This window comes from Oncorhynchus clarkii, chromosome 8 (assembly GCF_045791955.1).
Source record: "Oncorhynchus clarkii lewisi isolate Uvic-CL-2024 chromosome 8, UVic_Ocla_1.0, whole genome shotgun sequence".
In the NCBI taxonomy this organism is placed as follows: Eukaryota; Metazoa; Chordata; class Actinopteri; order Salmoniformes; family Salmonidae; genus Oncorhynchus; species Oncorhynchus clarkii.
This window is the reverse complement of record NC_092154.1, coordinates 35,611,426-35,628,310: the sequence shown is the minus strand read 5'-3', so window position 1 is coordinate 35,628,310 and position 16,885 is coordinate 35,611,426. Positions and strand designations below refer to the sequence as shown.

General features: G+C 42.8%; 1 protein-coding gene across 1 annotated transcript in view; it reads right to left on the bottom strand.

Annotated features, from left to right (window-relative positions):
* LOC139415323 (MAM domain-containing glycosylphosphatidylinositol anchor protein 2-like) overlaps nt 1-13,858 on the bottom strand; it is a 348,607-nt gene extending 334,749 nt beyond the window's left edge. Inside the window, exon 1 of the mRNA XM_071163380.1 lies at nt 13,141-13,858. Coding sequence (XP_071019481.1) covers nt 13,141-13,213 — 73 coding nt within the window. The 5' untranslated portion in view covers nt 13,214-13,858. The remainder of the gene's footprint in view (nt 1-13,140) is intronic.
* Between the last annotated feature and the right edge of the window lie 3,027 nt (nt 13,859-16,885).

Genomic DNA, 16,885 nt, shown 5'->3' with positions numbered 1-16,885 from the left:
GCAATTTGAGGGCCCACCCAGGGGTACAGACCAGTCCCTTATATGCCCACCACTCCACTGCTCCAAAGTGTCTCTGCTGTTCAGAATGCCCCCCCCTCCCAGTCTCATCTCTACCCCATTCTCCTCTGGTGGGTTGTGTGCTAACAGAGTGTACAGAGAAAGAAGGGAGCAAGATAACGAAAAATAGAAAAGGAGAGATGGAGAAAGAGAGGGATAACGACAGAGAGATAGATAGAGGGAGAGAGAGAGAGTTCTCTGGTGTCTCATTATGGTGGGAAATGTGAGGGTCCAGATCCAAGAGTATTGATGAAGGACTTTGTGGAGGAGGCTTCTGAGAACCAACAAAGACGGCTTTAGTTTCACTGGCGGAATGCATTTGCATAGCTTAGAAGCCAAAGCGTCTGAACCAAGCCTCATGAAAAGAAACCCCAGGAATCACAGGGACTTCAATGGCAACGCAAGAGAGGGAAAGAAGAGGTGGGGTCTTTGCTTCTATTGCCTCTGTGGAGCAATGGAGAGACATTATCAAGAGCATCTCAGAGCTCCCAATGCAATTGTCTGTCAGAGACTGTGATGCAAACTGAAGGTGTCGTCTCCAGATGAAGATACTACTTACACTTTAACTCACAGCTACAGTTTCATCATATCATACGGAGACATGGTCCTCAAAACAAGAAGAAAACAAGACTTGTTCCTCTCCCTTATTTCATGTTATCATTTAGACAAGTAGTCACCGACCAGTCGATCTCGCCAGACATTCCTAGTCGATCAACAAACATTTCTGTAGAAAAGCCAACGTCTTGTGCTATTGGCAGTAGGTGCACTTGATTCAGAAGCCCTCACACCGGGTAGGCAAAGTGTTCCCATTTTGAACCATTTCATTTGTCTGAAGGGACAAACTCCGCCTACCCGGTGGACCAGGAGAGCTGTGGCTAAATAAATTACACTTACTGTGCTGGCCAATCAGCTCAAATCACTGTTCCTACAGCTTCCACGATGGAAACACCGTACACCTGGTGACAGTGTCAGCATGCACTGCGCCCGACCCGCCACAGGAGTCACTAGAGAGAGATGGGAGATGGACATCCCGGCCTGAAAAAAAACCTTCCCTAACCCGGACGACGCTTGGCCAATTGTGCGCCACCTCATGGGTCTCCCAGTTCTGGCCGGATGCAACACAGCCCTGGATGAAACCCGGGTCTGTAGTGACGCCTCAAACACTACAATGTAGTTCCTTAAACCGCTGCGTCACTCGGGAGGCTGTTCAACACTTTTATAAATCATAAAACGTGCTTCTCCCTACTTTCACTCGAGTTGCAGCTACAATGAATGAGTAGCCAAGTGTATTTTTATTATTATTATTAGCAAATCGTATTTTAATATCGAGGAATATTTAACTTTCTCTGGTCGTAACAACACAAATTTGTGCATGAGGCGAAAATAATGCGACGCAACTAGTGTTTCACCATTAGGTGGAAGAGAGTGTCCCCTCTCTCTGGTCAGTCTCACTGGAGGAAAGGAGCTGAGCTGGTAAAAGGTGGACCCTCTGCTAATCTCCCCCTCCCTCCACTCAGACTGACCATCAGTTCAGTAAAATAAAAAGAGCCAATTATTAGCAAATGACTTCAATTTATGCTCAGCTGTGCCTTGCACGTGATACAACTGTCTGTCAGCCAGCCAACATTATAAACTGGGTGGTTTGAGCCCTGCAAACCGTAGTTTATCAGCACTATTTCATTTTCAACATTATCAAATCACCTATGATTAGTCTAATACAGTGACAACTAAAAGTGTTTTGTCCAATCAATGTAAGCTCTTTGTCATGTTTCTGTCCATGGTGGACCGTGGACCGTCGCAGGAGGTTCCGGACTGTGGACCGTCGCAGGAGGTTCCAGACTGAGGAACGTCGCAGGAAGCTCTGGACTGGGAACCGTCGCCGGAAGCTCTGGACTGGGAACCGTCGCCGGAAGCTCTGGACTGTGAACCGTCGCCGGAAGCTCTGGACTGTGAACCGTCACCGGAAGCTCTGGACTGGGAACCGTCGCCGGAAGCTCTGGACTGTGAATGCGCACTGGAGGCCTAGTGCTTGGAGCCGGTACAGGTGGCACCAGACTGGTGACACGCACTTCCTGGCGAGTGCTGGGAGAAGGCACAGGACGTACCAGACTGGGGAGGCGCACTGGAATCCAGATGTATGGAGTCGAAACAGGTTTTACCAGACTGCTAACCGGATCCTCTGGTCGAATGTTGAGCAGAACACACTTGCACAACATCTCTCTCTCTCTCTCTCTCTCCCAACTTCTCCATCGCCTCCCTGACGGTCTCTGGCTCTTCAGGGAGAGTGCGGGGAGCTGGCACAGGGCGTACCGGACTGGGGACACGCACTTCAGGACGAGTGTGCTGCAGCATTCTCATCACTACCACCTCTCTCCGGAATCTTTCATCAAATTCCTCCTCCGACTACCACACAGGCTCTGGCACTCTCCGCTGTTCGATCGCCAGCTCCATGTGCCTATCCCCCCAAAAGAATCTTAGGGCTTCTTTGGCAGCGGACTGATGACACGCTCCTCATGGCGAGTGCGAGGAACCGGCACAGGACGTACCGGGCTAAGGAGGCGCACTGGAGATCTGGTGCGTGGAGCCGTCACATATGATGCTGGACTGATGACCCGCTCTTTAGCACGCTGCGCTGCCACAGACTCCTAGCCAACTCCATTCTCCGGTATTCTTCCTCACACTCCCATGCGGGCTCTGGCACTCTCTGGGTCGACTGACCACTTCTCTATCGCCTGCTCTATCGCCTGCTCCTCTGGCTCTTCTGCTCCTATCATTAATAAGAATGTCTCAGACGCCAACTGCTCTGGCATCATATTCATTAAGTACCAATGCATATTTTCAAATGGTTGGATTACCGAAATATGGTTCCGTTCCCCCCACCTTTTGATGTTCCCAGACTCTATATGTTTAACAAAGGCTTTTCAAGAGTCCTTCTGTAGAGTCAAGAAAGAGGAAAGGGAGAAAGGTATTTATGGGGGTCATAAACTTCCCCCACTCAGGCCAACTTCATGACACTAGCTAGCAGTGGTGGAAAACTACTCAATTGTCATACTTGAGTAAAAGTAGTCATTTTCTGTTAAGGTGACTCAAGTAAAAGTAAAAGTCACGCAGAAAAATGTTACTTGAGTAAAAGTCTAAAAGTATTATGTTTTAAATATCGTTAAGTATCAAAAGTAAATGTTATTGCAAAAATATACTTAAGTATCAAAAGTAAAAGTACATTTCAAATTGCTTATATTAAGTAAACCAGGCAGCACAATTTTCTTATCGTAAAATGTTTACGGATAGCCAGGGGCACACTAACACCCAGACTTAATTTGTGACTCACCACCTGGATTCGGTCTTATATAGCAAAATGTGACATGGTGTTTTTTACATTATATAAAAGTAGAGACTCAGAAAACAAAATGGTATATCATACAATGCATTTGAGGAACAATGGGAAAGTAATTCTGCTTTGAAAGTTGATCAACTTCCAAACTCACTTTGAGAAAATCACCTTTCAATGTTTTGCTATCTAGTTATCTTCTTTGTCTAAACCCATTCAGCATCGTTCACACCCTCACCCTAAGGTTTAGCCCCACCCATCTCGTTTCGCTCTGGTAGAGCACACTTGACTCTGTGGCCGATGATTTGTTTACCTCTGGATAACATAAAAACAGCCTAACCAGCTCTGCTGGCAACAATTTCATTACACTTTTTTTGCAGCTGTTTACCGGCCATATTCAATGGGTGTTGTACACACGTCATGTAACGTTAGCGAATGAGCCAGCCAGTCAACGATAACTAGTTAAACAGTGCCAACAATGCCACAGTGCTGGGAGCTAACCAACCATGTCCAATGTTAGCTAGCTAACATTAGGCTCTAACTAGAACAGTACACAGCTCTGGGAAATGATTAACATCAGCTAGGGAGCCAGCCAGCTAACATTAGCTTGAAAGGAAACCACTTTCTGTCAAAATGAGAAAACGTGTAATATCTGAAAATGTAATGTTAGCTAGCTAACGCAATACTATCTTACCTGTATACATCATCGTGCATGGACGCGTCTCCCTGACAGGAATGCCATGCCACGGTTGCCCTTAGTTTGAAGATGAAATCCGGAGACAGGTGTTTCCTCCATCTCTTTAGCTATCATACTCTAATTCCACTGATTTCAAAACTTGATCCTCCAGAAAGTGGAGCCACACTTATGTAGCTCCACTATAAAATAAAAAAAAATTAAAAGCCGTGTTCGACAGGATTACCAACACAGACTGACGAGCTTCTATGGCAGACCAATCCAAACTCCTTTCTCGGCATGTCCAGCCCAGTCATTTTCTCAGGCAATCATGGCTAGTGCGAAGGTTGATAACTTTTTCTGTGGCTTAACCAACAAGGCTCGTAATTTATCAATTGTATTTGTATTTTTGATGGCATACATGTTATTAAGGCACATGCAAGTTCACATGTTCAAGAAGGCATTTCTGCCAAAAAACACATTTTGATAAAAAATATTTTTTTACGTTCAAATGGCTCTCCTGTTAAGTTGTGACTTGCGACATACACCTAATTTCCTGAATCTGGTCACATTTACAAACGATGCATTTGTGTTTAGTGAGTCCACCAGATCAGAGGCAGTAGGGATGATCTCTTGATAAGTGTGTGAATTGGACCATTGTCCTGTCCTGCTAAGCATTCAAAATCTAACGAGTAATTTTGGGTGTCAGGGAAAGTATTTTTACTTAAGTACTTTACACCACTGCTAGCTAGCCACCTGGGGACAACACCACAACCAGGTGCAACAACTCAAGTTTTTTTCTGTTAATGACAGTTGGCTTTTAAATGTGATTGGTGTGAAGCCAAATCCAAACTGGCTTCCTTTGACCCTTTTTTGGGGGCACTATGATCATTCACAGTTGAGCTCACTCAGTTTAGCTCCAAGCTGATTGGCTATTTTTTATTTATATTTAACCTTTATTTAACTAGTTTTTTTTAAAATTAATTTTATTTGGGAAGCATGGCTTACCTTGGCATCCATGAATACACACCAGTGGTGGTATATTGGCCATATACCAAACCTCTTCGGGCCTTATTGCTTAAATCTACTCTAACGGTCAAAGGTTTTATAACACCTACTCATTCAAGGGTTTTTATAGATTTTTATTATTTTCTACATTGCAGAATAATAGTGAAGACATCAAAACTATGAAATAACACATATGGAATCATGTACTACCAAAAAAGTGTTAAACAAATCAAAATACATTTTAGTTTTGAGATTCTTCAAATAGCTTCCCTTTGCCTTGATGACAGCTTTGCACACTCTTGGGATTCTCTCAACCAGTAGTGTACTGCATACACCGAAAACCAAGTGTAAATAAATGGTTAACAGCACGAGTAGTTTTAGAACAGGCCCACAACATGGTTTATGAATGTAGAATTCTGTACCTACGATCCGCTGTAGGAAGATAAAAATGCTGCTCTGGTTATATGGGTCAGATCTTTTGACGTGGCTGGGCTAGAAGCAAGACGTTTTCTCTGAAGTAATGGTGCAATGGCTGCACTCACTTTTTTTTCTTCTATAGGGCATTCTGAAAGAACGGCACAGTGAAGGCGACTCATTACAACAATTATCATCTGGGAGATTTTATTCCTAGGTGCACATTGCTCCCAAAATAACGGAATCAACTTGACCGCACTTTAGAGCCCTGGTGATGGCACAATAGCTAAATACACTTACAAGGACTTGTGTGTGAAATGTGGTGCCTCTATCACAAAATCCACGATTCCCCTCAAATTTGACGCTGGTCTAATAAGAATGAAACTGGGCAGATGGGGGGGGGGGGGGGGCAGATGTTACAGCAGTAGTACTTGTAGTATAGTGTCTTTTTAGACCTCTGTGGCCTGCAGCCTTGAAGCTCTGACCAGCCTTCATCAACCCTCAATAATGATTCTGGCAGAGTCATTTAATCATCTCCGACTGCTACAAGATCATATCGACCCCGAAACAGAGTCGGACTGACATCTAAAACGGCAACAGAATACTACAGTGAATAGAATGATGTGTACAGTATTATCTAAAGCGTCATGTTCATGTGTTGCACCATGCATTTTGTTAAACTGGTACAGCATGTGAATATATGTGATGGAACAGAGAATATTATATATTAATACAAACATAGAAATTGGTAACAAGCCAAGATGTCTTGTATCATCTTAGATAATCATCCTACTAATTTTTGGCATTCCTCACTTGTGTCCGTTTATCATCATTATGATGTATTATGATGCCATGCATGCTTCCCATATACTTCCTATTCCTAAACAATGAAATGTTGCATATTGTCATTTTGCATCCATCGAATATAAATGTTGACTTTGAACCCTGGAAAAAACCCTCCCAATTCAACCCATTTCTCTGGAGCCATCCCCATTATGTATGTACTGTATATTGTATACTGATTTGAACATGTACAGCATATTTCAGCAGAGGCTCCTTCCGCCATAATCACGCATGGTCTACAGTATACTGTATGCTCACATCACATGAAGTCTTTGCCACAAGCTACTGCTCTGATGCGGTCACGCAGGCCATGCACATGTACATGTTGTCTTATTATAAGCTTAAGGGGGGGGGGGGGGGGGTTTAAGAGCCTTTAGTGGTCTTAGTCCTTTTGGATCTTCCTAAAAAGCCACCAAGAATATTTTCTCTCTCTCACTCTCTCTGTCACACTTTCTCTTGAAGGCATGTGATTTCTCATTACCGAATGGGGGATGTCAATATAAATGAGCCCATCAACTCTGCCCCTACACATAGAAAGCCACTGAACCACAAGCCCTAGCAGACAGATGTGTAGAAAGCCCTGGGAAGACGGACAAGACAGAGGGACGGGGGTGAGATCTGGTTGGTCAGCACCCCCTTTCTGCTCCTCTTTCCTTTCTCTGAAAGAGATAAGACAACAAACAATTTCATCTGTTCTTCTCTCTCTTTCTTCAACCGAGGGCTGCTGTTCAGTGCTGACGCCAATTAGCAGGCCTGTAGTTTTAAGCAGGAAGTCTCCCTATGCATCGTGAGGAGCATTACGAGACATGATTTATTTAATGAGTGCCTGTTGATGTACATATGTATGGCATATGCTATGAGGCAATAGCTTTGATATGGTATGCGTTTGATTAATTCTGATGGTAAGAAAGAGAACGCTTGTGTATCTCTGGGATTAGGTAATTGGCCTTATGGCATATTGACAGTGTTATACCTTGAATAGTGAATAGGCCGTTCTACTGTAATATTATGGCTTCACAATCAATCGCATTCACATCGATAGCGCAATATTGACATGTGTAAAATCCATTTCGCAAGAGATTCCTATCGCATGCAATATTTTGAAATGACAGTCAGCCGCATGTGACGTTTTCATAGTTTACTCTGTTTTTTTTCTCCTCTTTCGGCTGCTTCACACACACACGCACACACACACACGCACACACACACACACACAAACTACGCCCCCTCACTGTTAGATCCACTTTAAACTCCTTACACTCGTGGGAATTGGCCTATATGGATAGGCTAAATATCAGTGTTTCTTACAAAAGAAATATGGAAAGCATATGCATAACTATGGTAGTAATTTAAAGATTGAAGAAGATTGAAGATTATGGGAAAATGATTAGACTAAAACTGAGGACATAACAGTTCACCTGACAAGACTGAATCGAAACATTACACTGTTGACTATATGTGCATTTTACATTAACTGTACTTTTTTGTGTGACATTTGTTGATAACAAAATCTGAAAAGACTCTGGATACGTTCAGTAACATGATAAGAATATTTGTGGAAAACTTGGGGTAGGTGCAACATAAAACAAAACAAAATGACAAGGGTTTGAAAGAAAGGTCTAACTGGTGGCCCCACACCTCTCCAAAGTATACACAGTTCCCAAGTCATTTCAATGCACTTTTTTGACTGTAAGAAGTCTTCAACTATATGTTTTTTTTATTTTTTTAGCTCTCCTAGATTTGCTGTTGAGGAACTAGAGCAAGCACACTTGTAGTAGTTTTGGTTTGGAACACAGCCCTACGTCCCTGCCTTCACATAGTTACTGTTGTTGTTTAAGCGATCCAAAAATTGTATTTTATAAAAGTAAGCATCATTTGAAAGCAACTCCTTGTCACGCACGGTGCTCAAGTTTAGAACGTCTGCCAGTCAAAACCCATACAGAGCTGTGAAGCTTTGACGTCATGTATAGCATGCTACTGCACATCCACTGCATTCCAACTGAGGCGCTTATCAGTGTCCAAATCTGCCATTTTCAACCCGAATACAGGTATGCATGTAAAGAGGTACGTTTGCATGCTGTTCTGTTAGGTCAAATGCAGTCAACATATTGTTCCAAACATTAGGTCAAATGCTGTCAACAGATTGTTCCAAAAATGAAGTCAAATGCGGTCAACAGGTCATTCCAAACATTAGGTAAAATGCAGTCAACAGATTGTTCCCAACATTAGGTCAAATGCAGTCAAGAGATTGTTCTAAACAATAATGATGTTGCTTTCCACTTTGCTTTTTAATGTATCATTCTATTTACAGTGCCTTGCGAAAGTATTCGGCCCCCTTGAACTTTGCCAACGACATTTATTGGATATTTCAAACTTTTTTAACAAATCAAAAACTGAAAAATTGGGCGTGCAAAATTATTCAGCCCCTTTACTTTCAGTGCAGCAAACTCTCTCCAGAAGTTCAGTGAGGATCTCTGAATGATCCAATGTTGACCTAAATGACTAATGATGATAAATACAATCCGCCTGTGTGTAATCAAGTCTCCGTATAAATGCACCTGCACTGTGATAGTCTCAGAGGTCCGTTAAAAGCGCAGAGAGCATCATGAAGAACAAGGAACACACCAGGCAGGTCCGAGATACTGTTGTGAAGAAGTTTAAGGCCGGATTTGGATACAAAAAGATTTCCCAAGCTTTAAACATCCCAAGGAGCACTGTGCAAGCGATAATATTGAAATGGAAGGAGTATCAGACCACTGCAAATCTACCAAGACCTGGCCGTCCCTCTAAACTTTCAGCTCATACAAGGAGAAGACTGATCAGAGATGCAGCCAAGAGGCCCATGATCACTCTGGATGAACTGCAGAGATCTACAGCTGAGGTGGGAGACTCTGTCCATAGGACAACAATCAGTCGTATATTGCACAAATCTGGCCTTTATGGAAGAGTGGCAAGAAGAAAGCCATTTCTTAAAGATATCCATAAAAAGTGTCGTTTGAAGTTTGCCACAAGCCACCTGGGAGACACACCAAACATGTGGAAGAAGTTGCTCTGGTCAGATGAAACCAAAATTGAACTTTTTGGCAACAATGCAAAACGTTATGTTTGGCGTAAAAGCAACACAGCTGAACACACCATCCCCACTGTCAAACATGGTGGTGGCAGCATCATGGTTTGGGCCTGCTTTTCTTCAGCAGGGACAGGGAAGATGGTTAAAATTGATGGGAAGATGGATGGAGCCAAATACAGGACCATTCTGGAAGAAAACCTGATGGAGTCTGCAAAAGACCTGAGACTGGGACGGAGATTTGTCTTCCAACAAGACAATGATCCAAAACATAAAGCAAAATCTACAATGGAATGGTTCAAAAATAAACATATCCAGGTGTTAGAATGGCCAAGTCAAAGTCCAGACCTGAATCCAATCGAGAATCTGTGGAAAGAACTGAAAACTGCTGTTCACAAATGCTCTCCATCCAACCTCACTGAGCTCGAGCTGTTTTGCAAGGAGGAATGGGAAAAAATGTCAGTCTGTCGATGTGCAAAACTGATAGAGACATACCCCAAGCGACTTACAGCTGTAATCGCAGCAAAAGGTGGCGCTACAAAGTATTAACTTAAGGGGGCTGAATAATTTTGCACGCCCAATTTTTCAGTTTTTGATTTGTTAAAAAAGTTTGAAATATCCAATAAATGTCGTTCCACTTCATGATTGTGTCCCACTTGTTGTTGATTCTTCACAAAAAAATACAGTTTTATATCTTTATGTTTGAAGCCTGAAATGTGGCAAAAGGTCGCAAAGTTCAAGGGGGCCGAATACTTTCGCAAGGCACTGTATATGATTCAAACAGTTCACCCAAGTGTTTTGATCGATATTGCAAGTCAAATCGCAATATTTAGTTTAAAAAAAATCTAAATCATACTGAACAAAAATCTAAGCACAACATGTGAAGTGTTGGTCCCATATTTCATGAGCTGTAAAAAAAAAAAATTGCAGAAATTGTCCATTTGCACAGAAGCTTATTTCTCTAAAATGTTGTGCACACATTTTTTACTTCCCTGTTAGTGAGCATTTCTCCTTTGCCAAGATAATCCATCCACCTGACATGTGTTGCATATCAAGACGCTGATTAAACAGCATGATGATTACACAGGTGTACCTTGTGCTGGGGACAATAAAAGGCCACTCTAGAATGTGCAGTTTTGTCACACAACACAATACCGCAGATGTCATTTTTTTTTGAGGGAATGTGTAGTTGGCATGCTGACTACAGGAATGTCCACCAGAGCTGTTGCCAGAGAATGGATTGTTCATTTCTCTACCATAAGCCGCCTCCAACGTCATGTTAGAGAATTTGGCAGTACATCCAACCGGCCTCACAACCGCAGACCACGTATATCCATGCCAGCCCAGGACCTCCACAACCGGCTTCTTTAGGGATCAGTTGAGACCAGCCACTCGGACAGCTGCTGAAACTGTGGGTTTGCACAACCAAAGAATTTCTGCACAAACTGTCAGGAACTGTCTCAGAGAAGCTCATCTATGTGCTCGTCATCCTCACCAGGGTCTTAACCTGACTGCAGTTTGGAGTCGTAACCAATTCCAGTGGGCAAATGCACAGCTATTGAAGAGGAGTGGGACAGCATTCCATGGGCCACAATCAACAGCCTGATAAACTCTATGCGAAGGAGATGTGCCGCGCTGCAAAAGGCAAATGGAGGTCACACCAGACACTGACTGCTTTTCTGATCCACGACCCTACTTTTCTTTTTTATTTAAGGTATCTCTATTCCCAGTCTTGTGAAATCAATAGATTCGGGTCTAATGCATTTATTTACATTGACTGATTTCCTTATATGAACTGTAACTCAGTCAAATCTTTGAAATCGTTGCATGTTAAAGTTCATTTTTTTGTTCAGTGTAGATTTTTTTGCCCATGTCGTGCAGCCCTAGGTAATGTCTGGTTAAAACACGTGTGCAAATATGACAAGAAAAGAAGCCAATATGACCAACCCTGGCAGCGTGTGGGATACTGCCATGCATTTCATAGCGGAGCGCAAGAGAATCGTATGTACAAGCATAATGCACCTCACTAAATATATATATATATATATGTGAACAACTGAATAATGTTGTGTTGCTGTGACTGTGAACAAAGCCCATTGAAGTGGTCATTCTTGCATGTTTATTTCAACGCCTCTATCAACAGGTGTGTCCTGCCTCCATTCCAGTTAGCTAACCTCTCAATCCCCCTTCTAGCACCATAGGCATTGGATGAAACAAAATCTATGGAATGGTACCAAAATATCGGTAATATGCCAGCTTGGCACTGCATCGCCATAATATTATTATACCATCACCAGTTTCTACTTGAACCCCTATAGTCTGCAGCTTCCTCATTGGTCAACAGCAGTAGTAATGTACAATGCACTCGTAGCATTGACCATATGATCAGTGGCATATCACAGTTTCACGGGACACCCCCGCAAGGTTATATTCTACACATTATGCCGTGATGCCTTGGAGGGGCTGCTTGGAAATGTAATGTGTTACATCCCCATCAGCAGTCTCTATTGAACCCCTCAGTTTGACCGACCCTCACTGGCTCTGGATAATCCCACTAGTACATAGCATGCCTGCTTGGTACTAAAGCATCACCACCAGCATCGGCAGTCTTAAACTCTGGATCTGACCGGAGCTTTCTCTCTGGTCTACAATCTTCTCTCAGGTCATTGCCACTAGTAGCAACAGCTGTAGGTCAGTGCTGTCTGTCCCCGTGTATCCAGATCGGAGGTGAGGTGGCTCCACTGGCTCCTATGATTCATATGATTACCGCAGAGCAGTGAGAGCACCACTGCTTTCAACACACATGCTTATTCAGCCAAGGGAGCATCAGTCTGTGCCACTGTTTGCACACTCCTGTCCAACCGGGCAAAAGCTGGTTGAATCAACTTGTTTCCACGTCATTTAAACCAAATAACGCTATGTGAATCAACATGGAAAACTGATTTTGGATTTCCAAAAATTAATCTATGTAAGGGAATTTTGTCTCTTTTTTACCCAACTTTTCACCTAAATCGAATGACAGTGAAATGTTTAGTTGATTTCATGTTAGTTGACAACTCAAACAAATGTAGATAAAAACTAGAAGTTGAACTGATGTGTGTGTGTGTGTGTGTGTGTGTGTGTGTGTGTGTGTGTGTGTGTGTGTGTGTGTGTGTGTGTGTGTGTGTGTGTGTGTGTGTGTGTGTGTGTGTGTGTGTGTGTGAGAGAGAGAGAGAGAGAGAAGGAGAGATAGATAGATAGACACTCTCTGCTTATACATTATTTGAATACCATTCATGTTGGTGAATACCAAAAGTTTATACATAACAGCACTCGCTCACTGATGACTGTTAGGAGACGCTTAACGAAATAATGTGACGGTCACATTGTCTGAATCTACAAACGTAAAACATTATACTTAATAGGTTAAGATACATAGACGGCCCTCAATATGCACCCACATCGACACTAACAACGGAGGGACTTAATCGACTGTGAATGATAATCAATATTTAGACGAATAATTTGTGAAGGATTTGATCGGAATTATACCGTTTGTGATATATTCTCTGTTCAATAACCTGGCGCGGGTCACTCACCAGTCTATAAAATGTAATTCAACTCCCCGTGCAACATCAGCACTATATGATTCTAAGGAGAAAGCAGTATGTGTATATAGGCTATGTTGCCAGGTAGATAGTACGGTTGCAATTATTTTACAAGGTCATGATCACGTTTGTTGCAACCCGTGGGAGGATAAAGCACACTTACCGTACACTCCTTGGCAACGGATGCCCTCCAGAGACAGCGTCAGGAGCCCCAAAACAGAAATTATTAGGTCCATCCTTTACGTTAATCTCAACATTTCCAGCACTCAAAGGCGAGAAGTCCTTTCCGGGGCGAGGAAGGAGGTTGGCGAGGCGGAACTCGCGTGCATAGATAGATCACCGAACACCGCTGCCGCTCCAATCCGGGTGCTGATTAATTTATGTTCTGAATGCGTTGCGCCTTGAATTTATGAACACAGAAGGCAAAAAGGTGCGTTTTCACCTCAGTACACTGTCAAAATAAATCAAGGGCTGACGAATTCACTTGAAAAAGCGGTGTTCTGCTCGTAGTCAATGGATGTCTTGGCGGTTCTGTAGAAAACAGAGAGCCAGGGAAGAGAGACAGAGTAGATCAGAATAGTACGCCCTAGCCTACAGTCAGTCAGTGATGATAGTGGACGAACTAGGCTGTTTCAGGTAGGTGGGACCCAAGAATGATGTAGACTATATTCGGTCCTGTCCGTCACGTTAGTGCTGATCTTCTGGGCTCCTCACTGAGTGGTCACACTGATGCTCCTGGCTGCGGAATGGTTGAGAAGATAACCAGGGACATGGCTCCTCAGCGGTTCCAGCGGTTGTCATGTCTTAATCTGGGTCTGTTTAGATAGAATCAATGAACTGCAATTTGAAAAGCGCTACCATTTACATCACAACTATATTCTCTGCAATTTGCTACTCGGGAAAAAAACGGTTGGCTGCTGCTACAAGCGGGTGAGTTCTAGAACGGCGATTATCAGCACAGCGCTACATCAGCACTGCATCTCGACGCCGTGCGCGAGTCATCTCCGGTGGGGATGTTGATGTAGAGGGGGGTGAGTCCAGTTTAGGGAGAGGGAGGGGAAAGAGAGCAGTGCGTGTACCAGATTGCCGGTATGATTCCGGTGTAGAATAAAATGAGAAGCTTCTCGTCGTTTCTCTTCCCACTTTATAGGATAACGGTATTTTACCGGCTGGATTGGCGGATATGGGGGAGTTGAGCATCAGTCACGCTGCGCAATACGTGCTGCGATGATTCGGAGACGGAGCGGCACTGCAACCGTTCTCTCGCTACGTCAAGGAGTGCGTGACTTCCAGCCTTCATCTGTATGGAAGGCTACGCGCAGCGTCAGGCGAGGCGTGTGGGTGAGTGCAGCTGCTGGATTGAGAGAGAGAAAGAGAGGGATTTATTGGAATTCTGTAGAGATAACAGAACACTGCAATCAACAGCAAACACCTCGAGATGACCGGTCATATTCCGACTTGTCTATTCACTTCTCTATAGACAAGGCGCTTTCGTTGATTGTTATTTTCAGTTGATTGGCAGTAGGCTACAACTGGGCTACTGATGTAACTCTTAGAATTTGAATGGGTGTACAGGGGGGTCTCATATATGAGATAACTAACTATTCATGTTACAGCACTCTACTTTTCTGCAGGGAGGAAAGGCAGGAGGAGAGGACCACATCCCCAACCACCTGAATGCACATGGGCACACACACACACACACACACACACACACACACACACACACACACACACACACACACACACACACACCAAAGCAAGTGAAATCATAAACAAAAGTGAAACAAACAATCAGAATGAACAGTAAACATTACACTCAGGAATAGAGGCATTTCAAATGTCATATTATGGCTATGTACAGTATTATAAAGATGTGCAAATAGTTTAAGTACAAAAGGGAAAATAAATAAACAGAAATATGGGTTGTATTTACTTCGTGTTTGTTCTTCACTGGTTGCCCTTTCCTTGAGACAACAGGTTACAAATCAAATAGAATGTTACTGGTCACGCACACATATATAGCAGATGTTATTGCAGGAAAAGCAAAAAAAAAAAAAAAAAAAAAAAGCAAAATGCTTGTGTTCCTAGCTCCAACAGTGCAGTAGTATCTAACAATTCACAATACACACAAATCTCGATGTAAAATAATGGAATTAAGAAATACAGTGCCTTGCGAAAGTATTCGGCCCCCTTGAACTTTGCGACCTTTTGCCACATTTCAGGCTTCAAACATAAAGATATAAAACTGTATTTTTTTGTGAAGAATCACCAACAAGTGGGACACAATCATGAAGTGGAACGACATTTATTGGATATTTCAAACTTTTTTAACAAATCAAAAACTGAAAAATTGGGCGTGCAAAATTATTCAGCCCCCTTTTAAGTTAATACTTTGTAGCGCCACCTTTTGCTGCGATTACAGCTGTAAGTCGCTTGGGGTATGTCTCTATCAGTTTTGCACATCGAGAGACTGAAATTTTTTCCCATTCCTCCTTGCAAAACAGCTCGAGCTCAGTGAGGTTGGATGGAGAGCATTTGTGAACAGCAGTTTTCAGTTCTTTCCACAGATTCTCGATTGGATTCAGGTCTGGACTTTGACTTGGCCATTCTAACACCTGGATATGTTTATTTTTGAACCATTCCATTATAGATTTTGCTTTATGTTTTGGATCATTGTCTTGTTGGAAGACAAATCTCCGTCCCAGTCTCAGGTCTTTTGCAGACTCCATCAGATTTTCTTCCAGAATGGTCCTGTATTTGGCTCCATCCATCTTCCCATCAATTTTAACCATCTTCCCTGTCCCTGCTGAAGAAAAGCAGGCCCAAACCATGATGCTGCCACCACCATGTTTGACAGTGGGGATGGTGTGTTCAGGGTGATGAGCTGTGTTGCTTTTACGCCAAACATAACGTCTTGCATTGTTGCCAAAAAGTTCAATTTTGGTTTCATCTGACCAGAGCACCTTCTTCCACATGTTTGGTGTGTCTCCCAGGTGGCTTGTGGCAAACTTTAAAGAACACTTTTTATGGATATCTTTAAGAAATGGCTTTCTTCTTGCCACTCTTCCATAAAGGCCAGATTTGTGCAATATACGATTGTTGTCCTATGGACAGAGTCTCCCACCTCAGCTGTAGATCTCTGCAGTTCATCCAGAGTGATCATGGGCCTCTTGGCTGCATCTCTGATCAGTCTTCTCCTTGTATGAGCTGAAAGTTTAGAGGGACGGCCAGGTCTTGGTAGATTTGCAGTGGTCTGATACTCCTTCCATTTCAATATTATTGCTTGCACAGTGCTCCTTGGGATGTTTAAAGCTTGGGAAATATTTTTGTATCCAAATCCGGCTTTAAACTTCTTCACAACAGTATCTCGGACCTGCCTGGTGTGTTCCTTGTTCTTCATGATGCTCTCTGCGCTTTTAACAGACCTCTGAGACTATCACAGTGCAGGTGCATTTATACGGAGACTTGATTACACACAGGTGGATTGTATTTATCATCATTAGTCATTTAGGTCAACATTGGATCATTCAGAGATCCTCACTGAACTTCTGGAGAGAGTTTGCTGCACTGAAAGTAAAGGGGCGGAATAATTTTGCACGCCCAATTTTTCAGTTTTTGATTTGTTAAAAAAGTTTAAAATATCCAATAAATGTCGTTCCACTTCATGATTGTGTCCCACTTGTTGTTGATTCTTCACAAAAAAATACAGTTTTATATCTTTATGTTTGAAGCCTGAAATGTGGCAAAAGGTCGCAAAGTTCAAGGGGGACGAATACTTTCGCAAGGCACTGTATATAAATGCTAGGAGGAGCAATGTCAGAGTGGCATTGACTAGAATACAGTAGAATACAGTATATACATATGAAATGAGTATAACATTATATAAACATTATTAAAGTGTCCAG